This window comes from Pollicipes pollicipes, unplaced genomic scaffold (genome assembly GCF_011947565.3).
Source record: "Pollicipes pollicipes isolate AB1234 unplaced genomic scaffold, Ppol_2.1 Scaffold_7231;HRSCAF=8579_pilon_pilon_pilon, whole genome shotgun sequence".
In the NCBI taxonomy this organism is placed as follows: domain Eukaryota; kingdom Metazoa; phylum Arthropoda; class Thecostraca; order Pollicipedomorpha; family Pollicipedidae; genus Pollicipes; species Pollicipes pollicipes.
In genome coordinates this window covers 11,386,776-11,410,180 of record NW_023597034.1, presented here as the reverse complement: position 1 = coordinate 11,410,180, position 23,405 = coordinate 11,386,776, and the positions used below count along the sequence as shown (strand labels likewise).

Genomic DNA, 23,405 nt, shown 5'->3' with positions numbered 1-23,405 from the left:
TCTCTCTCTCTCTCTCTCTCTCTCTCTCTCTCTCTCTCTCTCTCTCTCTCTCTCTCTCTCTTCTCTCTCTCTCTCTCTCTCTCTCTCTCTCTCTCTCTCTCTCTCTCTCTCCTCTCTCTCTCTCTCTCTCTCTCTCTCTCTCTCTCTCTCTCTCTCTTCTCTCTCTCTTTCTCTCCTCTTTTCTCTCTCTTTCTCTCTCTCTTCTCTCTCTCTTCTCTCTCTCTTTCTCTCTCTTCTCTCTCTCTCTCTTCTCTCTCTCTTTCTCTCTCTCTTTTCTCTCTTCTCTCTCTTTCTCTCTCTCTCTCTCTCTCTCTCTCGCTCTCTCTCTCTCTCTCTCTTCTCTCTCTCTTCTCTCTCTCTTCTCTCTCTCTCTCGAGGTCGATGAAATCGTTTTTTTCTTTTTATGACATTGTTGATTTCACGCTTGTGGCTAGACGAATACAAAAAGTGTTCTATGCCGACGTTATGGCTTTTTGTCACGATTTCTGATGTAAAGAAATGCTAGTTTCTGAGACTGCTGTAATGAAAAATTACGTTGATGGTGATAACGGCATTTCTCGTCTGCTTTGAAATCGTTCGTTATTATAAACAGCTGTCAAGATCATTTGTAGCAGAACAGTTTAGTCGCATATTTTGGGTGTTGTAACCGGAGGCATAGCCAGAGTTTTCTTAGGGTGAGGAGCCAGTCAGCACCTGCATAAAGGCCTATGATGAAAACAAAAATTTGCAAAAATATTGCCGCCTGAAAGAAAAAAAATTTCGCCAGAAGTAAACATAATGCAAATCAGTTGGATGTGCAGCAACTCTTACGCGTGTAAAACATACTTTGTGGTTCCCAGCCCCAGATTGTTCGCAATGCGAATGCGACCTTCCCATACTCGGTGACCCCGAATGGTGGCATTGAGATGGGATGGCCGACATCCGGAGCAGGCACACCACCAGAGTCACGGCGCGCCGTCACTCTACACACATCGAGGACGTGACCAGAATGGGCGGACCAGCCAGTCAACGGATGTGTCTGCCCCTAGTTGTGATGTCGGGCGGCACGGCCGCTGCAGTGACGCGCCCGCACCGCGGCCCCTACAGGCCATCTGAGCTGCACGGTCCGGGACGGTCACACCCCGCCCGACCGCGGCCCAACCCCGCTCGACCCCTGGCTTCTGACCTCGTGCAAGGTCAGCGGGCTGCTCCCGCCATTCAGGCACGGCTGACGTCAGAAGTGGTGCAGTGACGTCTGACGCGGCGATTGGTCGTGTTCCAGGCGGCCGGTTACGTCACGGTCAGGCCGCGCGCGGCGGCCGGCCAGCCAGGCAGTCAGCGCGGTGTCGGCGGGCGGGCAGCGCGCGCGGGCCAGCGGTGTGACCGGCCAGCGGGTGACGGCGCCGCCATGCGAAACAGGACCCTACTGCGATGGCTCTTTTGTGGCATTGTGCTCGGATCGCTCAGCGCGGGACGCGGCCAAGGTAAGCCGGGTGAGGCGCGCGAGGAACGGCAGGCCTCCTGGGGCGGCGCCGCTGGGGGCGGCGGCGGCATGAGCGCTGGGGCGGCTGGGATGACTGCCCCCAACCGGCACTGAGCACCCCTGGGGGGAGCAGTGGGGAGCTGGGGCGGTTTTGTCACGGAGCCAGCGCCAGCTAGCTGGGGCGCGTTCCGGCCCGCCAGCCACTGGTGCCGTGGTGGCGTAAGCGGCCTCGCCGACAGCGCGAGCGGCGGCGTGGACCGCCTCTCTAACCGCGTCGTCACGTGTATACTGTTAATCTCCGGGCCACGGCAAGGAGCGTCCTAAGTCCCGGTCATTGAAAGCCTCCTGTGGCAAGCCATGTTTCACCCGGTCATTGAAAAACTCTTCCCCTGGAGAATGCTATTCATTTGCCACTTCGACCTGTGTGAGGCGTACCCTGGACGTCTTGTAGTATGCGCTTCCGGAGAAATGTGTTCTGCGGCCGTCTCTTTAAAGTGTGCGTGGTACCTCCAGTACGGTTGCGTCGCTTTAGTTGGTGCTTGGAAGCTGTGTGTTTAGGTTTCACAGTTTTTGGTCAATTGAACACCTGCACGAAACTATTTTCGACAATGAAGATGATGTTTATTAACACGCGCCCGGATGGCCGGTTGGATACCGTTGACTCGGGCGGGGGTTAATTTAACCCACTGAGATCTCGGAAACTAAGAGAGCTAGACACCAAATTCACAGAATGTGTCGACCTGTACGTGAACTCTCTTAGGTCCAAGTTTGAGGTTCCTAGGCTATGATCTTTGGGTCAAATAAGGTCAAACAATGCCGAATTCCAGATTGGTCTCCAAAGGGTCCCTAGAACCTAGGCAACTGTTCTGTGAAAAATGCCACACGCTCACTTGAGGTCAGTGACCTTTTTAGACTTGTTAAAGATCATGATGACCGAAATAATGTAAGACTGTTTTGAGTTTTGCACTTGGAAAAGGGACAAAGATTACGCTAGGCAGTATGTGCCTAAAAACAAACTGTTGACCTGAGTCATTTCAGGTCAGTGACCTATTCTTACGTATGAGAAGTCCATGGAAGGTGTGTAATGCGGTTCCAGCGATCAGTATATTTGAAATGAGCGCCAGAAACCATCCCATACAGCAAACTCGAGAGTAATAAAACAAGTTGGCTTTGACCTTGGTCTGACCTTCATGACTGACCTTAGGTCAATGCTATTTGCTTATTCAATTGTTGTGTTGCCTAAGAAAGCATCTCAGAGATGTCTGGCTTTGTCTAACACTCCGTTGTTTGATCGGATTGAACAATGCCCTAGAACGTGCCTTCGCTGAAACCATGGCCTGACTTTGACCTACCATAGGTCAACGACCTTACAAGGTGCATCTAAATTACTGATGTCAGACGATCCACTATTCAATTTTCTACAGCTATGTAAAGATTGGCACGGCTACACCGCGCCGTTCAGAAACCATTCCGGGAAAACCTTCGAGTGGATCATTTTGACCCCCACCCGAGCGCGTGTTAATACTTCAAGAGCAGGTGACCGTCTTGTTGCGTGAGCCCTCGCGTCACAAACTTAGTGCACTTTGAGAGACGTGGTCGGAAAGATTATCTCAGGTTGTGAAATCCTCACGTTTGCAACCCGACAGGTTGTATGTTGGAATATATCTCACCACGCTCAAGGATATCGCTCATGCAGTGTCTACTCTCTACCCTAGCGTGCACGAACAGTTTGACATTCAGTTCTGTCAAGAGATTGTAGTGGTACGTTTTCGGTGTCTTCGGGGCTGGACATCCGTTATGCACCTCAGGCAGTGTTTTTTCCCGCACATGTATGGCTGTCTCACGCGGATTTATAAGGGAGAGGAATCGTTTTTCAGATCGTTCCTTAGCGGCTTGGGATGTCCAGAGTTGCCACCGAGAAAACTCGCGCGCGGCCCGTTACACCGATAGGAGCTTTGAGCGAGCGGTGCCTGCGCGGCCGCCCGTCTGACCGAGACATTATCATTACCATCAGTCATTGTCATGGCCGCTGATGGCGCGTTAAAATCCGCTCCGACCATGGCGTCCACGCTAGGGCAACCTTCAGAGCACGCGCCTCGGGATTACGCAGCTGGCAGCGGCGGCCATGGAGTCCATGAAGGTAATGAACGCGTTCGTTACCGAATTTGACAACTTTTTTGTGCTTTATCACCGGCTCGTTTTGTGTCGCAACGCCACGTGATGTTCAGCGCGCTGGTAGTTGGTCAATGCAGCAGAACGTTCAGACCCAATTCGCGTCTGGCCCGCGCTGAGGGAACAAATAACGCACGGGCCGGACAAACGAGAAAAAGGTCCGGAGAAAGGATATATATGTTCTTGTTTTTACCACGTAACACTGTTGGAGACACTGTTGTCATGCACTCAGATTTATTTTATGGAGCATGAAGCCGTCAAGCATCCACTATCTCCTCAAGTTATCTATTGGTGTCAAAGGCCCACACTGCTGTGAACGGGTTTGTTTACCGTTGTTTGAATGCGGGATGCTGAATCCTGGTTAGGAAATGCCGCAATGACATCTGCTACACACCACCCATTATCGGATGAAATAAATCGCATGCATATTTTGGCACTTACGGTGACACGGTATCCAATGTGGATGACTCGCTGTCTCGTCTCGTTCCGCACGACTGACACCCACCGTGTCGTTTCTGCATTCGCCATCGCAGGACCGCTTCGGTGGTGTACTTTTGCCTACAGCTATAATTCATATATATATATATATATATATATATATATATATATATATATATATATATATATATATACACATATATCGTGTTGGCGTCCCTGACCATGAGCACTTCAGTGGCTCACTCTTCATAGGGTTTGACCATCCTTTGGCTCATTGGTTTTACGAACATGCGCCTGCCTACATTTTCGACTGATGTCGTTTACAAATTAGATTGCATGCACCTAGCGTTTGCTCCATCGCCTGGGTTCTCTGCGGAGCGTGCAGTGATGCGTACCCTTCAGCAGTCATAATATCTGCACTCCTGCCCCACTTGTGTTACTCCGGCCGCTCCGGACGGCTGGCTCCTGCTCTGACGTACGTGCCTGTTCCAGGCCCTAAAGCCGAGCAGCTGTTCTCCTCGGAAAGAACGGCGGGAGGCGACCCCGTTAAGTTTGATTTCCCACTTTTCCTTTTCTTCTCTGGCTGTTCCAGTTATTTTCCACGGCATCGGATTTCCAGAACAATCCTGATCGAAAAATGAATGAAGCGCGACTGTACTAATTATACGTGAATACCTGATTCCAAAATTGTTCTGGCGATGCTTCTTTCAAAGACATGCATCTGAGTCCAGCTCAGTTCTTAATACCGGGAGCTCCTTCCCCCCTCCCCCCAAGAAATGGACAGATTTTCTCCTGGAATAGCGGCCCTCCTACGAAGCGACAACATGATCCACGGGACTTTTCTGAATGCCGTCGTAATGATATTCTGTTTCATACTTAAATCACTATCGAGAGACCATCTTTACGTACACCGTAGATTAGAAGGCACAGGTAGTAAAATGGTACCACAGAGCAAAATCAGCCTTCATCACCCGACGGCAAAACGCCACTTCAAACACACCCTCAAAACAGTTAACACGAGAAATTAGGTTCAGTGTCACAAGTAAAACCCTTCGAAGAGCAGTAAAGCTGGTAAATCTAGTCCAAGGAAACGAGCCAAACAAATCCCGACAGAGATTGCAAAAGCAAGGCAGGTCTTGCTGCGAAACCCCTATCAATCCGTCCGTCGGCCCGGGAAGGAATAGGCTGCAGTAAGACCACCGTGCAAGACAACAGCTCACTCTGTTCTCATGCTTACATCATAAGCTGTCACTAGCCGATTATGACGCGCGCATGGGCCAGAGTGGCTCGTTTTTTCGATGGTGCGGCTCTAACCGCTCGCGCGTTGATCAGTTTGCCGAAAAGGCCCGCCTTCATTTGGACGGTAAGCAAGCATCCAGAACCATCGTTCTCAGCCTCCCGCGACCCCCAATAGGGCTCGCAAAGCACCACTGCACAGTGGAAAGTGCACCACCTGGTGCTCCATCAACACTTGAGGCGTCACTGGCCCATCAGGGTGCAGGACAGCTGAGAGCTACACTGACTGCAATGGCTAAACGGTACTTAACGAACCCTTACAAGTTCTGGGTGGCTTTGCGAAAGTTTGCCATAAAAAACTGCTACGCTAGAGACTTCAGCAGGATACGGTGACGGCACACTTGTCGAAGAAGACGAAATAGTGGCCCAGACAGTGGGTTGGACCGAAACTGAGTCTGCTGAAGTAACCAAATAACCCACGCGCACATTTCCTTGATTTTAGTCCTACATGTTTCTTTCCGTTGGGGTATTTGGAGTTGCAGATATACTCATAGAGCTGAAAAACTATCATGGACCTAAAACATATTGTGGCGTTATTTTGGTAGCAAAAGGTCGTGCGTTACAATGCCTGGAGCGAGGTAAGGTTCGCATGGAACACGTGATACACTGTCCTAGTCAAGAAGGGCGTGGAGAGCCTGGTGGTCGGGTACAAAATGGCATCGAATGCTCTTTACATCGATGCATTATTCATGTTACAAAGCAAATCAATGTCTTAAGTATGGATGAATTAGATCCGTCCACTCTCGTGGTGAACCCTGTACTTTTTACATATGCACGTGATAACCGCTCGAAGACTTGCGAAATACTTTGAGATCGCTTGAAACAATCGACGCTGGCAATAATTTTCACCTTCCCATACGTAGAGATGTCATTATTTGTTATTTTTGGTGACCGAATGACTGTTTTCATTTGCAAGTCGATATTTCACCTTCAGATTAGCCAGGAGCGTGCTTTTGCTAAACTAAGTGAGAACAGTTGGATACAAAGGTCTATTCCTTTCACAACACTGCCACAACAGAACATTTTTAAAATACAGATAGTGTTTTCCTGAACAGTGGCTATCTTGTTGCAGACCAATTAATAATATATCGATATACATTGGATTTATGTCGTTAACAGGCATTGCATCAAAAAACCGTCATCCAATATTAATCCTACATTTGTTTCCACGAATAATCAGTCATGAGGAGTCGTGTCAAAGGGGTTGAAAGAGGCTCATGTGATCCTGGTCCGGTTTCACAGCCTCTGAACAGTAGCCATGCCATGGATGTTTTCTAGTTACAAAACAAGGCCGACAGCAATTCTGTGGGATTGCCACAACCAAGGGCGATGTAAATTGTGTGAAAAGTGATGTCTGCGCGCAATAGTTGGGTCAGATCAGCGAATGCGCGCCTGTAGCTTGGGCCCGCCCAGAAGCCGTTGTTGGCCAATTCGTGCCCCAGTGGACCGTATTCATATCGCCACGCGTCACGCCACTTCATGTCCGGATCGCGGCATTCCTGGCGCGGCTCGGATTTGCCTATTTCACACGCCTGGATGGCCAGAGCGGTTTTTCACGTCGGATTACCGTAGCGAATGAGCCTAACCGTTGCGATTTCTCCTCCTTGTGCTGAGGTGTGACTGCGCGCCTCGCAGCCAGTTCATTGTCAGCCAGAACGGCTGCCATTGAAACATCCAGAGAAAACAAGGATGCACGGGATATTGTATGGTATATACTGAAGGCATGAATAAATCAGCCCTCGAAAAATGACATGTTCATGGCACTGCTCCAGCGGCGAGTAAGACCAAGCGGAGCCAAAATGGTGACGAATAGGACAGACCGGGGAAAGTGATATGATATCAGACTTTTGCTGCTATGGTTCCAAGAAAGATCACTCGCTGTCACGATATATAGTGGCGTTCTCCAGTGACGTGCAGTGCAAATAGACCGGCTTGGGTCCCTCCTTGACCCTCGGCCTGCGGGTCCGTCAACGTGACACGGCGCTGTATACATCGTGCATTTGCTCAAGCATGCCCTGCATGATGGGGCTCATGTATCAAATCAATACGGGCATGCTGGCCCGTAGGTTAGCTGGATCCCGTCATAACAGTTCCAAAGAGCACACACATCGAAGGTCAGGGTTTTTACTCTCGCAAGCCAGGGGTAGGCAGGGAAGGGCAGGATTCGCGAGTGGGGTATGGGACTTACAGAATGAAGAGCGCGGGACAGCTAGAACTGACCCAATTTCTAATGACTCTGAAATCCTAATGCATTTTTTCGCCGCGCGGTGATTTGTGCAATGCTTCACCACTCCCTGGCACCCCCACCGGAGTGATGGCTATGTCACCACGATGCTTCTAGCCTGTGGATATATCCGGCGATCTCATTGGCTATGGTTACATATATCAGTACATCGATGTCTTAAGTTGTGTAGTCGCGCATAAGCTCTATAATCTCGAACTCAGACGTGTATTTGAGTCTGCGTGTAGGGGACTTCGAAAAGCTGAAGACTTTCTCCTGCGGTTGAATGCCGTTCGCTACAATGTTTCTCCCCATATAGAGATATGACGCCATTCCTCCGTCGTTCGACTTCCATCTTGTTAAATCTGACCCCTTGTCTTTGTGAGTTTCGCATTGATACCCTGGCTGTGAACCAATGCCGGGCCGCTGGTTCGCACCGCAACGACTGTCACGTCTTAAGTCCGAGTCACTGCCGTTGAATGAGCGCTCCAGATTGTTGACGTGAGGCCACCGAATCATCTGAGCAGGAGGCTGTGAGTTCAGAAGACCCTGGGCCACCCGTTATCCCACAGGCAGTGGTTCACCCGTAGACCATCAGTTCACTGGCGTAGAATGTTCATGCATGGCAGTGCCGGTCCGGGCGCAGTGTTAGCCGGATAAAAGGAACGTTCTCAAAACTTGTGCCTTGCCGACCCACGCCAGCCAGAACCCAGCCGACCTGGAGCGCGTCCGTCGACGGACCGTGCTTGTCCGTGGCGTCCCCGCACCGCCTGGCACGTTGCCAGGCGCCGCCACTGCGCCCCAGGCGTCTCCAGGCCGAGTGAGATGGCAGTCTTGCCTGTGGGGTTAGGCCAGACAGGTTAGGTCAGGTCATGCGGCAGGTGGTCTGAGTCTGGCCCGACCTCAGGTCTGCGCATGACGTGTCTCCGCCTGCTGGATGGACCCGGTGGCGGCGATGCCATTGCGCTAGCGGGATATTTGTCTCGTCAACGAGGCCTCGCCAACTGAGAGGAGTGATCTTGTCATTCCTCGCCAGCTGAGAGGCGTGATCTTGGCGTTATGCGAAATCCGTGAGTCACAGGATCCGGTAAACCATTCGGGCTTTGGTTGTCTCTAAAGGATGTGAAAACTAATCAAGTGAAGATCAAGAAGCACTGAATTTGTGGCATGTTCTTTTCATCATCCGTGGTTTCAAATTTAGGCTGCAGCTTTGTTCACATAATCAGTGACAGGTGCGATTTACTTTGTCACCCTGCAGGAAAACAGCGTTCCAAGGTGAAGTCAGATGGTCTCCCACCTCATTCCGGTTGCGAAATCCCCACCCGGGACCACACCCTTCTCCAAGGGTAACTTGGAACAAACCGGGAGCTTGACCTCGATATTGACGTCATTGACTGCGTTCTGCGAGACCCTGCCCACACCTTCCTTTATGCATCACCATCGGATGGTATTTTCCACCTGCCCATCAGTCAGCGATGTAGCCGAAATGACTCATATGCTTCTTTCCGCGTCACCAGTCACGCACATGCTGTGGCCCATGTCATCCCTTTACGTACGCCGTGGGGCATGGTGAAAAGCTGCCAGGTGCCATAGCATTAGATGGGATTTAACAAAAACTCTTGCTTCTGAAGTGAGCAAGGATGTCAAAATGTTATACAAAACCTTTGGTTGTGGTTAATATCTCACGTGCGCACGCCTCCTCCGTGACCTGCCCTCTCGATAACTTCTCTTTCGTCAGAAGTCATTACGATGTCCACTGTGGGTGCCGTATCGCGGTGCGGCGCGATTAACGCCGGAGACGTGACCCGTGCGCTGATAAAGGCCAAACTCGCATTGCCGAGCGCAGAGCTCGAGGCTTCTGCAGATGCCACGGGTCCGCAGCTCGGTGCGCGCGCGGCGTCACGCGTCACTGAACGGCGCAGCGCGCGCACGCTCTGCTCGGCGCCCGTGGCCGTCTGTGGACCGGACTGACAGGGCCGGCGCCAAGCTGAGCAGGGCCCAAGAGCTCCAGACGAGCCTGGGACGAGCTCGGGACGGGCGCGGGACGGGCTGGGCCTCAAGAGCCGATCGTGACCCGCAGCAGATAGCGCGATAGGGCGGAGCGGCCTGTCGTGACGCCGTGGGTGGCGCTCGAGATCGTCTCCGACCGCCGTGGGTGGTGCACGAGATCGTCTCCGACCGCTCCTCGGCACGATCTTGGACGGCCCAGGGCCTCACTCGGCCGGGGCAGGGCAATCGGGCCGCGGCGGATGGTGCAGGGCAGACTCTGTGAGAGCAGTTGGACATTGGACCTCACGGTGTCGGCACCGTGCCACAGATGTCGGTGGTGGTCAGTCTGCGATCCCCCAGTTTCAGGGAGGGCAGAGAGCGTGGGGAGCACGACCACACTTCGTCGACAGGAATGGGGGTAAGTGACTAGAGACGCAGTTGGGTGGTTCCAGGTCGAGGCTGTGCCACCGTCAGCAAGACCAGGTGTTCCCTAGCGATTGGGTGCCGAGCAGGCCAGACGGGACTTCTCACTTTCGTCCGGCGATGAACCAGATAGATAGCAAGAGAGCTGGCGGCGGTGGTGGTAGCGGCGGCGGCCGTCTGCCTGCCGTCAGTCAACCGATGTGGTGCTCTAGGCCCCGCTGCTGCCTGCCTGCCGGCCGGGACCTTCCTCTCCTCTGGCTCCGCCCGCCACGGCCGACAGATACGATCTGCTCCGGAATGCAGCCTTCAGCTCTGCAAGGACGGCGCCCCAGCGAGCACCTGGGTCCGGGCCAGTTCCGGGCGGCTCGGGCCCCCGGCGTCTTGTGTGCCGTGCCACAGTGCCTTGTCTCGTCTTGTGTGCCGTGCCACAGTGCCTTGTCTCGTCTTGTGTGCCGTGCCACAGTGCCTTGTCTCGTCTTGTGTGCCGTGCCACAGTGCCTTGTCTCGTCTTGTGTGCCGTGCCACAGTGCCTTGTCTCGTCTTGTGTGCCGTGCCACAGTGCCTTGTCTCGTCTTGTGTGCCGTGCCACAGTGCCTTGTCTCGTCTCGCCTCTAGGTACTCGGTACCGCCTCGTATTTCCCTCGTAAGTTGAGGCACCTTGTCGTCGCCCCTGGTTTTGCCGCCGTTTTTGTCTAGCTCACACCGGCCCATGCAGAAAACCATTATTGCCCCTCCCATCAGGAGACCGCGCGTTGCCTGCTGCCCAGACACACCACAACAGCCGCGACCTTTTTGTGTTGGTGGCGTGAGATCAATCAGTGCTCCTTCACTGAGCTTCAATGGGCGGGGTGTGGGTTTGTCAACAGATTAAGGAAACAGAGCGTTCATAGATATAGCGCAGCTCCTTTGCGGCACTGGTTTTTATCGCTGGTGCACCCCTGATCTTGCTCTACAACGCCCGTAACGAGCAAGCCAGACCCGCGTGTGCCTTGAGCTTGGAGGCCTGCCGCACGAGTGGCCAACACACCAACACTGTTGTGGTATTTAGTTCACGGGCGGTCACCTCTTTACCCCATCAACGACACTCTTTTACGACGTGTTGTAAAGCGCGATACGGTCACCATTTCACGGCGACGGCGCAAACCTAACACGTCGGCTGTGAACGGAACGAAATGGAACGGAACGGAACGGAACGGAACGGAACGGAACGGAACGGCACGGAATGGAATATAATGAAACGGGACGGGGACGGGGACGGGGACGGGGACGGGGACGGGGACGGGGACGGGGACGGGGACGGGGACGGGACGGGGACGGGGACGGGGACGGGGACGGGACGGACGCAACGGGACGGGAGTGGCCGCCCCGCTCACCCTGCAGACCCCTGCAGTCGGTGCGCATTCCGACCTCCCAAAGCAGTCTGTCATCGGCTGTGTCGTGTCTAGCCCGTGCGGCACCCGCTGCCGGCCAGTTTTTACGTGTCGCCCGCCAATTATTGACGACCTGATCCGACAGGCTGTCAGATGGCAGGAGTCCAGGTCTTGTGACATCGCCGAGACGAGCGGCGACGTAATAGGAGTCAGCTTTTGTGCCGCACGAAATGCGGTCGTTTCTCTATTTTTCAGTGTGAGCGCAGCGGCAGTTGACCCGGTTATAAATGTCGCCATCAGCTTGGAATAAACCATATCACCTTTCGCATTCGGTGTGACGAAGAATGCGCTTAGCTTTATGGAAAGGGGCTGAAACTATGAACTGGCTATCTAGTTGCCTAACAGCGCAACTTATGGACGTCCAGTTAACTGGTTAATATGTGTATATGACTTAAAGATACCAATTGGATATTAGCCTTCCTAATTTCTATATCGTGGTGCTGCAGCAATGCTTCCGATCAGACCATAGCGAATTCATCACTGAGACGCGAAGGGGGACATCCCCAAGTACCCTACCGAAAATTGCCTGCAGTAACAGCTTAACGAAAGAAAGCTGAAAAAGTTATACCTTGCCACCATTGCAGCGAGCATCGTCTTATTTGGGCTTGAATCTGTATAAGCCATTAGTTTCGGTGTGCTGCCATCGCGATTTCAGCATCCTGTGCCATTGGCTGCACAAACACGACTTGTTAAGAAATGGCAAGCAGATAAGACGGTGCTGGTAGCCTTAGTCCTCGTAAAATAACCGGAAGGAAGGAGATGTATCTATATCCCGACCACATGCTTTCATCACAGCGAACATGAGTAGCCGGCCTGTCTGCTGGCGGTAGGCTGAGGAGAGTGATACGGCTAATGATATTTGCTTTGATACAGGCATGCAGCCGAAATAACAGCACGTCTATCTCTTCTTTCTCCTGGACGTTCTACAAGGAATAACGTCAACAGTGCGGGCTTATTTATTTGCATAATGTTCCTCGCAAATGCACTTAGCAAGTTACAAAACTGACGAGCTTTCAACTTCACCTTTTTTAAACGCTATGCGTTAAGAACCTTAAAGCATAGCTTCAGGAAATGAGTGAAGAGGGCCTGAAGCTCAGTAGTGTAACACATATTTTATCCCCTTGTTTCCGTTTTGTTAGTGATCAAGGGGTATCCAACTTGAACACTGCGTGAACCCGCAAATGTGTTCGCATATTCCAGTTCTCCTCGTGGATGGCCGCATATAGATTTGCTAAGTAGGTCTGACTCTGATCAGGCAGCTTTTATGAAATTGCTGTGGTTTCGCACTTGAATATTGATGGCTTCTCCTTGGGCATACAATATATGGAGATTCCACGCCAACATTAAAACCATCGCCTGCTCGCTTATCCTCAACTTTACTGGAGCAGCTCTCCATCCTGGTGCCAGTGAACAGTTACAGTCTCAAACAAAACGGCAAGCTATATGGTTTTTGATCACAACGTGCACGCCTCTTTGTCAAAAGCTGTTTGTTTTTCCTGATTCACCGCTGCCTTGACATCATGATTTGAAATACATTTAATGTATCGCCAGCACATACTTGCACGGCAAGACCAAACATACTTCCAGCGATAATATCCCATTGGGCTGGTGGCGGCTCGGCGGCTGGCGGCCCGATCACATGGCTGCTCGCCACAAGTCTGCCAGTGACTCCACAGTTAGGCTGCTGCTTCGCTGACGACCTGCAAGGGTCGCACCTCTGTGACGTCAGCGGCATGACGTCATCCGGGGCCGTCGGTGCGGAGCAGTAATTTAGCCCCACCCGGATAGAGGGGCGGGGTTGACCTTTGGCGGCTAGATCGGCACCGCAATCTGAGGCCCGGGTCGGGCGCGACGGGCGCGACACCCCCCCCCCCCCCCCCCTAACGCTGCCAACGCTCGTTCCGCGGGATGCATAGGCGGTCTGTGGAGAAGGAACCCAGGTGTACCAGGAAAGGGATGCGTTTCAAAGCGAAAGACATCTTCAAAGGCAGTTAGATGTAACGAAACCTTTTGATGTTTGCTTGTCCTCATCCTGGCAAGTCTATTGTATAAGAAATTACATATGACTGATCTGAGGGCTCCTTGCTGGGAGCACGCTAGTTAATCCTGAAACCAAAAACTTGCGGCAGAGTGCGCGGTCGTTTCCAACAGCACGTTCTGGTCTAATAAGATACAAAGTCTTTACACGCGGTGGTCACAATGCGCATGCGACAGATGCGCCAAATTTCCCATACATTGAAAGAACTATCAATCTTGATTTGAAGCGCCAGCGCGCCGTGACGCGATAGGCGACTGTTCAGGCCGTCAAGCCATCAGGCCAACTAATGGATGACATCATGGGATCTAGCAAAGTAGGGCAATTGGTGTTCTCCCGTCTTACAACACCTGTTATGCTCGCTGTACTGGTAAGAATGGGACAGGTAAACGGGTATCCTTCCGTACTCTAGTTATCGTGGGGCTTAGTTGGAAGGGAAGTCGCGTCTCGCTGGTAACGAAGTCCAATCATCGACGTATTTGCGCCGCTCCATACAATGTTTATCTTCTACAATGGAGCCTCTCTTCAGGCGGGCAGGTCTTTGAGATTGCCCCAAACTCTCATCATCTCTGAGATTACCCCAAACTCTCATCATCTCTGAGATTACTCCAAACTCTCATAATCTCTGAGATTACCCCAAACTCTCATCATATTTTTGGATGTTCCTAGACGATGTTACCACAGCACTAATTGCTGTTCACCGGATACACGCCCGCCCAATTGCATGTCCGTCGGGTGTCGACGTACCTCTGCCAAGGCCGCCCGAGGACGCGGTGTGGCCGGCGCGCGCGGTCGTCTCATGACGCCGCCGGCCGCGCGCCCGTCACGTCACGTGATCACTTTCGATTTCGGTCGGCCGGGCGGCGGCCGGCGGCGGCGCGGACGTCTGAGGAGCGCCGGCGGCCAGCGCCGACCGGCCTCACCACCGCCAAATGTCACGGTATGGACACTGGTGCGCGGACGGCCTGTTGGCGCCGGTGAAAGCGGAAACGATAACGGATCGGCGGAGGATGGAGCCCTCCGCGTCGGCGCCGGCTTGTCGGCGCGACCGCCGCTGGTACTGGCGCTCGGCCAGCAGCCGGTGTTCAGACGCGTGCGTCGCGCCGCTTGTAACAACTCACTGGGTAATGCGTGACGTAACTGATCCAGGCTAATCGCGGCAGCGAGAGGCGCCGCTGCGCACAGCGGGCGTTGAGTGCCATGTGGAGACGGAGCCGCCGGTGTTAGGAACGTGGCCGGCCGCGATGAGGAGACGTTCGGGTGTACCAGTCGGCCGGGAGACGAGCCCGCGTGCCGGCCGACGCCTAGCCGACGACAGCCGGTGCCACCGATAATTGGAGCTGCGCACCGTTCGACAGCAGCGCCGCCGCCGTCCCAGCGACCATTTGTTCCATTGTGAATGCCCGCCCAGGGTTGCGGTGCGACAAAGAAATGAGTGTTTCCATTACCGGCCGCGTCTCCCACTTCGTAACGGCGTGGCGGCCTCGGAGCGCCGCCCCTGTGCCTGCGCAGGATGAGGCACCGAGACGCCTCGGCGATTCGGGCGCGTGGCTGTGTTCGGCTGAGCGCCGCCCCTGTGCGGATGAGGCACCGAGGCGTCTCGGCGAGTCGAGCGCGTGGCTGTGTTCGGCTGAGCGCCGCCGGTGACGCAACTTTCTCAGACCTTGTGAACATGTCGGTCGCTTCGTCGACATCAGCCGAACGGCCTCACGGCGTTTCTGCTGTTGGCGGGAAAGAGCACAACACGGGCCAGTTTACAATAGTTTTCCTTACCGTGTGTAATTCAAGTTTATATAAATTGCAAGGGAGATAAATACAAAGCTTACACGTAGTAAAATATGGATAAAATAAAGATCTGGCAATCATCTGATACTTAGTTCTGGATAGCAGGGTCAACTCCTACTTAAAACAGTAGAGAGAAAAACGCGCAATGAAGCTTTGAATATCATGCTCACCTCACCGCCTACAGAAACAGTGTCGAATTTAACCCTGTTGGCACATGGCCTGTACGCGTGACCAGAGGATTAGGTACGTAGGAAAATGGAGGTTTATTGGCTGTGCGTTCGAGTCCTAAAGACGGAACAAGCTTATCGGTACTACCATGCACATAACGGCCAGCTGGTACGCGACCAGGAAGTGTGAACCAAGCACGGGGCGGCCTTTGCAAGTCTTCGCTTAGTACCATCGACATCCCTCTTCTGTCTTATTCGATGAAAAACCTCTGGGTAGAGCTCTTCATTAAACTGGAGTGGTTCCACCTGGGTGATGGGCTCAAGATACAAGCAACAAGCTCTGCTGAGCGTATGCGTACCACCCAATACGTACCCAATGCCACCGATCCGCTATCATGCTTCAGCCGCTAAAAAGACAGGGCCTCTCTTTCTCTTTAATATTTACTCTATAAAACGAGTGAGCTGCAAAATCTGTATAGTTCTTGAAGTTGGACAAAAGGCCGTCATCTTGGGCAACTCATGACTTAACGGTAAGCCGAGTTTGAACGAAATCGGAGTTTCGTATTCACCAGTTAAGTTGTCTACGAAAACGATTGCGCGGTGCATGATCAGAGTCAAAGACGGAAGGCCCGAGAGTCAGGTGACAGGAATATGCGCGCCCCTCCGATCTCCTGCTTAATCAGGCTCACCTCTTACCAATGCGCGCTCCCAAGTCGTCAGGGGCCGCTCCCTTCCAAAGCAGTTCATGTTTACAGGTCAGAGGCAAACTGGTCAAGATATTGTGCAGTGCTCATGTTTAGAAGTTACAGGCCTTTATTTGCTTTGCGATTATGACCTAGGTCTGCTAAAGGCTGGTGAAAATGAGCGCCCTGCCTCTAATTTGCCGCATCCGGAAGCTCAATCGTATAAAGATTTTTGTCCATCCCATGCCATCTTTGTGCCAATCACGAAATGAGTCATGTTCGAGGCCAATCGCACATACCCAGGATGCTCTACGTGCTTCGACGTAGGCTTCAAGTCGGCATGACCTGTGCTGCCTGCGCTGTCAACGAAATCACGAATCAGCCACCACTCTCGGAAACTTAGCCTCTGACAGGATGAAAACGCAGCACCATTATGGCAGCTAAGCGATTAGTGACGTACCGCGACGTCGCCAGTTATTCTCATTTCAGCACCCTTGAGCTAATGACGAGTAGTTACACTATCACAAATTTCACTGTTCAGATGACAACGTTATGTCAAGGTTAAGTGTCTTTCCTTACGTTGGGGTGCATGGGTCTCCTTAATGGAATTTGTGGCTCGCGCATTGTACGTATGCGATGGATATTGGTATCACTCCTCCATCAAAGCCGTGAGATATCCACCGTGGCCTTTTTTGTTTTGGTCTTTACTTGGTTTGGCACTGGAAATGAAAATAAATATTCCGCATGGAATTACATGGCAGTGCTGCCAAACATGTAATAACAGTTTTTGAATCTATAAATGCACGTGCCATTGATAGAGACGAATGCTGCTTTCGACCTTATGCATGAAAGAGGCGGCGCGTTGTGCTCAACCAAATTTCAGCGCTTGCACTTAAACATTTTTGGATTCACAGCGTTCTCACATCCTTGCAAAGGTGTTGGAAACTTTTCCAGATTAGGTTCATGATTGCTCCCGCAGTGGATGCAAGCATAACCTGTTTTTGCTGCTGCGGCCGCAAATGCTCTCTGCTTTCGAAATTGCCGTTTTTCTAAAGCATCACTCGAGAACGGTACCGTCGGACCTGGGCAATCAATTATAGCTGGACAGTCTGGCACCGAGTGCAGACTGTGGATGCGTAAACCCGGCCTCCACCGCACTGGGACGTACAGATCCCCACCTCAGCCGTCGGCGACCATAGCCGATCACTCGCCCGACACCAGGAATTTAAGTAAACATGCGCTCGGGTGGGAGATCAAATTGACCCCCTCCAAAGTTCTTACCAGAATGGTTTCCGAACGGCGCGGTGTAGCCACGCCAAATTCTACATAGCTGTGGAAAATGAAATAGCGGATCGCTTGGTATCCAAAATAAAAATGCATCTCGTAAGGGTTACTGACCTGTGGCAGGTCAAAGTCAGGTCACTGTTTCAGCGAAATCAATTTCTAGGGAATCGTTCAATCTGACGCAACAACGTAGTATTAGACGAAGCCATACATCTCTGAGATGCTTTCTTAGACAACACAAATATTGAATGAGCAAATTGCATTGACCTAAGGTCAGATATGAAGGACAGACCAAGGTCAAAACTAACCTGTGTTATTGCTGTGGGCCTTGGTGTATGGGATAGCTTTTGGTGTTTATTTCGAATTTACTGATAGCAGGAACCGCATTATGCATCTTTCATGGACTTCTTAGAGATCAGAATAGGTCATTGGCCTAAAATGACCCAGGTCAACAGTCTGTTTTTAGAAATATAGTGCCTAGCGTATATAGCGTATACATAGCGTTGTCGTTTATTCAAATGCAAAACTCGAGAAGTCTTGTAGTAATTTGGTCACTATGATCTTCAAGAGTTCGAACAAGCTAACTGACCTTAAATGAGCATGTGACCTTTCGGTTAAAAACGGTTATCTAGGTTTTAGGTCACTTTGGAGACCTACCTGGAATTTGGCCTTGTTTGACTTTATTTCACACGAGGATCATAACCTAGGAACCTGAAACTTTGACTGGAGTGAGTTTCCGTACAGGTCAATACACCCTGTAAATTTGGTGTCTCTAGCTCTCTTAGTTGCCGAGATCTCGGGGGGGGGGGGGCTTCAAATTGACCCGCACCAAAGCGAAGGGTATCCAGCCGGCCACCCGGGCGCGTGTTAATGGCATGTGGTTGAACTATTTCCTAACATTGAGCAATCGCTGCGCTCCAGCCGCGGGCGAGTGGACGCCGGCGGACGCGAATGGACATTTTGTGTCCCTCTGCATCGCTGTGTGTTGACATCCGCTTTCTCTTGATTCCCCGAACCCATCTCTGCATTGGGCGGTGACGCGTGTCGATGCAACTTCGCTATCTTTTCACTTTGCTCTGCGTCTTTATCGCGGCTTAAGCTGCTGCATTATACGTCCGATGAATTTGATTTGAAACGGTCGCCGGGGTGTGGCGTTTAATTAATAAAATGATGTTCGTGGAGGCGTCACGCATGCAGAAGACCCCGCAGTCGACATTCTTTAAGACTTGAGAGCTTTGCAGTGAGTGATTACGATGGCTCACTTCATAAAACAAGTTCTTATGTCATATCAGCCGCAAGTTTCTGCTGCTGTCTGATGTTTATGCCTTTTTTAGCAGCATTTAAAATTTGACTTTCATCACTACCGGGTTATTATAGGATGGTAAAGTTGGCCTGTTTATGGACAACGATGAGTAACCTGTTCATGGGCAAGACAAATTTTCATGACTGTGTGCGAAAATCAGTCAAATCAGTCCCGCTTTTGGAGAAAGTAAACAGCTATTCATTGCAAAAGGTTCTGATCTGGAATCCAGGCAAGCGTTCACAATTTTACGACACTTTGTTGTTTTTTTATCCCGTTGTGTACATGGAGCGTCAATAACAAGGAATAGATATCATAAACTTGGAACAATTGTTTCATATGCAGGGTTGTCTGGATGCAGAATGACCTGAACGAAATATCGAAATTATCATTCAGGAAAGCATCGATACTTGTTTCCTGAAATAATGACATGTTGGCATTTGCAGTGTTTTCTAGCCATTCTCTGGTGACTGGTGCCTAAGGCTTCACATGAATCCGAAGTCGCACCCACATCCAATGCGGTGTCTGAGCTCCTGTCCAGAATGTCCATTTTTTTGCAGCATTGTTGTTGGTTAGCTGAACATCCTAGAGCTTGACGTCATAGAAAGTTTCTCCTCACGGGGGTCACCGCCCCCCCCCCCCCCCCCCCCGACCCGCACGCCTCCCTTCAACCCATGAGCCAGGCGTTAGTTGTTCGGTCTGCAACCCCCTCCCCCCAAAATCATTCGTCGCTCTCCGGACGGGCAGTGCCCCGCCTGCGGCGATACGCTGCGCCGGCGGGCTCGATCGGCGTGACTGGACCGGTCAGGAACTGCACGAGAGGACAGCAAACTAACTGCCGGAGCCGGACGGCAGGGTCGCGCTCGCCCGCCGCGAGCGCCGAGCCGAGCCACGCCGCGCCAGCCGCGCCCGCCGCGCCGAGCGTCCCGGTAACAGCCGGCCTTGGAGAGCCGGCGGCACCGGCGAGCGCGACCAATCGGTGTCTTGGTCTGCGGACGGCAGCCTGCGGGCACCAACCTCACAGTAGCGTTCCATGCATTATTGTTGGTGAATGGTGGCCTGTGTGGCTCGTAGCCAATGGATGTATCGCCGGTTTGGTTGATTGACAGTCCATAACTAAATAACCTTAATTTATATCATATCTGCGACGTGTCAGAACATGAGAACAGTCCTATGGAATCCCATTTACGTGGGATTATAACTTCTTGCCCTCCAACCTTGAACGTTGCTCAACTGTGTTATTCCGTCTCGGCAAAATCGGTACTTTTTAAGAGACGCGCATCTGGGAACAGCTACATGCGACAATAATGCCGTAAAACATTTATATGTGCTCACTTGCCTCCTTCTTCCTCCGTTCCCCGTTCTTTCTCTCTCTCTCTCTCTCTCTCTCTCTCTCTCTCTCTTCTCTCTCTCTCTCTCTCTCTCTCTCTCTCTCTCTCTCTCTCTCTCTCTCTCTCTCTCTCTCTCTCTCTCTCTCTCTCTCTCTCTCTCTCTCTCTCTCTCTCTCTCTCTCTTCTCTCTCTCTCACTCCTCACCCTCCTCTCACTCCTCACTCCTCACTCCTCACTCCTCACTCCTCCCTCCTCACTCCTCACTCCTCACTCCTCACTCCTCACTCCTCACTCCTCACTCCTCACTCCTCACTCCTCACTCCTCACTCCTCACTCCTCACTCCTCACTCCTCACTCCTCACTCCTCACTCCTCACTCCTCACTCCTCACTCCTCACTCTCACTCCTCACTCCTCACTCCTCACTCCTCACTCCTCACTCCTCACTCCTCACTCCTCACTCCTCACTCCTCACTCTCACTCCTCACTCCTCACTCCTCACTCCTCACTCCTCACTCCTCACTCCTCACTCCTCACTCCTCACTCCTCACTCCTCACTCCTCACTCCTCACTCCTCACTCCTCACTCCTCACTCCTCACTCCTCACTCCTCACTCCTCACTCCTCACTCCTCACTCCTCACTCCTCACTCCTCACTCCTCACTCCTCACTCCTCACTCCTCACTCCTCACTCCTCACTCCTCACTCCTCACTCCTCACTCCTCACTCACTCACTCCTCACTCACTCACTCACTCACTCACTCCCCTCGCTCCTTATCTGCCTGCCTGCCTCCCCGCATCCCCTCCCCCTATCCTCCTCGCTTTCCCCTCTCTCCAACCCGCCGCTTGGCTGAATGTGCCCGAGCCTGCCGGCCCGGTGTAGGTGCGCGCTCGATGGCGCTCGTGCGGCTGGCTTATGTTCGCGCAGCACCATTCTCGCGCCATGTCAACGGGCTAACTCGAGCGTGAGCGCGGCCTGTGCGGTCTGACCTCGGGGTCAGGTCCGCCATCACACTGACACCGGGTTAGAGTATTGTGACTGCCCGCCTCAACGCTGCGAATCTAGCCCGGACAGGGTAATCCGCGACGGGCTGACACCACTCATGATTCCACAAATTCGCTACCACCGGGCTGGAATATCGGTCACGCTCTCGCGGCGCGCTTCTGTCCCGGATCCGGGTCCGTCGGCGGGATCCGGTCCTCGGGAGCACCCCAGACTGAGCGCGGGTCGCAACCCCTGCCGTGCCCGGCGGAGCGGCGGCGGCGGCGGTTCCGGGCCGCCGCAGCGCCGCGGGCGATCCGTGAAAGTGCAGCGCTCCCAGCCGGGCGTGGCCCCACCAAGGCCACCTCCGCCGCTTGATTGGTCTAGTGTGGCGTAAATGACTCGGACGGGCCGCACCGCGCGCTGGGACGACGCCATTTGCATCGGAATGCCCTTCCCCGCTCAGCCGCAGGCGCCTTGCAGCGGACGTTGGCAGCGCACCCCCTGCGAGAGGAGCTGCTCCAGCTTGAGCCTGGCGTTAGGCGCGAGGCTTCCCGCGACAGCAGCGTTTGGCTCGGGTCTGACCGGCGTGCTCATCACCGAGGACACCCTGCCTGGGCGATCAGGGCATCTGTGCCCGGGGACGTGCAGGCCGAACTGGGCTGGTACAACCACTTCGTGAGCATAGACGAGGCGCTCTGTCTGTTTTTTTGTGCTTTTGTGCGCTGAGCTCAAGGAGAAACGCTGCGAGCACCGCCAGCGGCGGGGCGGCCCCAAGCACGGCATTCAGGCCGGTCCGCTCTGCATCAAGGTTTACGTTTTCGGCGGCAGTCGACAGCCCTGCTACTGTGCAGACGTCTCTCCTTCCCAAGGACGCATCGTACAACATACATGGGTGAGCTCAAGGTGATCAAAAGGGTCAGTATTGCACGCTGGTCAGTTCGTGGACTGAACTTATCTGTGAGCAGCAGTGGCGGCGCCATGACACATTAATAGAGTACCGGTCCACCGACCAAGAGGTGATTATGGTCGTGAGTCACTGTTGGCCGTGTTTGATTTCCCTGCCCTTGCCTGGAAGGCTGCGACACTGGTGACACAGACGTGATGACAGACGGAACCGCAATGGATGAGAATCGCATTTTTCATTTTGCATGGCAGCACCTTTTCGATGCGATAAGCACGAAACATGGTAGTGGACTTTGCGGCAGGTTGAATATCAATTGCGCTAGTTTGTATGGGGGTTATGTTTTTGTAGTGAGCTTAAATGCGCGCGTATCGGAAAGGAGACCACGTGGCATTACGCGTCTAGGTTTTACCGAACAGAGCGTTCGAGTTCGGTCCTCTAAATAGAGCTGTCAACAATTCGTAATGTAATAATACACAATTATTTTAGGCACGTGGTAAACTATAAGTGAACACAAAGCATATGTACGTGTTTAATGCGTAGTACAATTCATGCTTGTAGCCTTCAGTCATTACCGTAGTGACTGGTGTGGCTGTAATTGCAGTGTTTGGGTTGTACGCCCATTGTTAATTGTCCCGTAACATACATGGTTAAGCACCTGTGAATCATAATCCTTTGAATTCTGTTGTTACTTACACTGTCTAAGACTGTCTGCTTCCTCTAAGGGAAGGGGGCACACCTGCTTAAAATATAATTGTTTTAGTAAAGTAAGGTACCAGTTTGAGAAGTTGTTTTACCTCATCCCATTGATGCAAAGTCTGGGTTATTATTAGGGACAAGATAGTGACTGCTTGAAGGCACTTACCCAAGATCTGCACACATGCTCTGCCAGCCATTCCAGTAATCTAGGTTATTATTATTAGGGTTACAGTTGTAACTTTTTGAAGGCACCTGCCTATAATCTGCCTACATGCCGTTTCAGCAATTCATTCTGCACAACACTTCATGGGTCATCTGCGACGTGTTTATGCATGGAATTTTGAGCTGTTTCTTTGAATCACCTTTTGTGCTTTTTTTATTTCGGCGCTGCGTTATAGGGCGGGCTGCCATCTCGGAACATACATCTTAATTAGTGACTCTACAGGTGAAGGTGTGGTTGGGCATAGCTTGCAAAACAGTATGCTTAATACTTGTCATAGATATTCGTGAAATTTGTGACAAGCATGCTTTGAAGCATAGAATTATTTCCACATATCAGAAAATGTGTGTCACGTGGTGTTGTTTGTGTACGGCCTTCTATTATACAGTGGACTTTGTGGGCAGCCGAGATCCGCATTCGTTCCCTTTTTCCATCGCCTGTTGTTTCGGCTGGGCTTCTTCTGTGTAGACTGGCCAGTCATCAACTTCCAAACCTCCGCTTCCGCCTGGATAGTCGCGATCTTATCTTAACAGGTGAACTTGAACTGGAGGACATTTCCCTGCCGGTTTTTTTTTTGAACACGGTGT

General features: G+C 52.3%; 1 protein-coding gene across 1 annotated transcript in view; it reads left to right on the top strand.

Moving 5' to 3' along the window:
- The first annotated feature begins 1,330 nt into the window (after positions 1 to 1,330).
- LOC119109308 (dual oxidase) overlaps positions 1,331 to 23,405 on the top strand; it is a 65,015-nt gene continuing 42,940 nt past the window's right edge. The window contains exon 1 of the mRNA XM_037232905.1: positions 1,331 to 1,463. Within this exon, the coding sequence (XP_037088800.1) occupies positions 1,388 to 1,463 (76 nt within the window). The 5' untranslated portion in view covers positions 1,331 to 1,387. The remainder of the gene's footprint in view (positions 1,464 to 23,405) is intronic.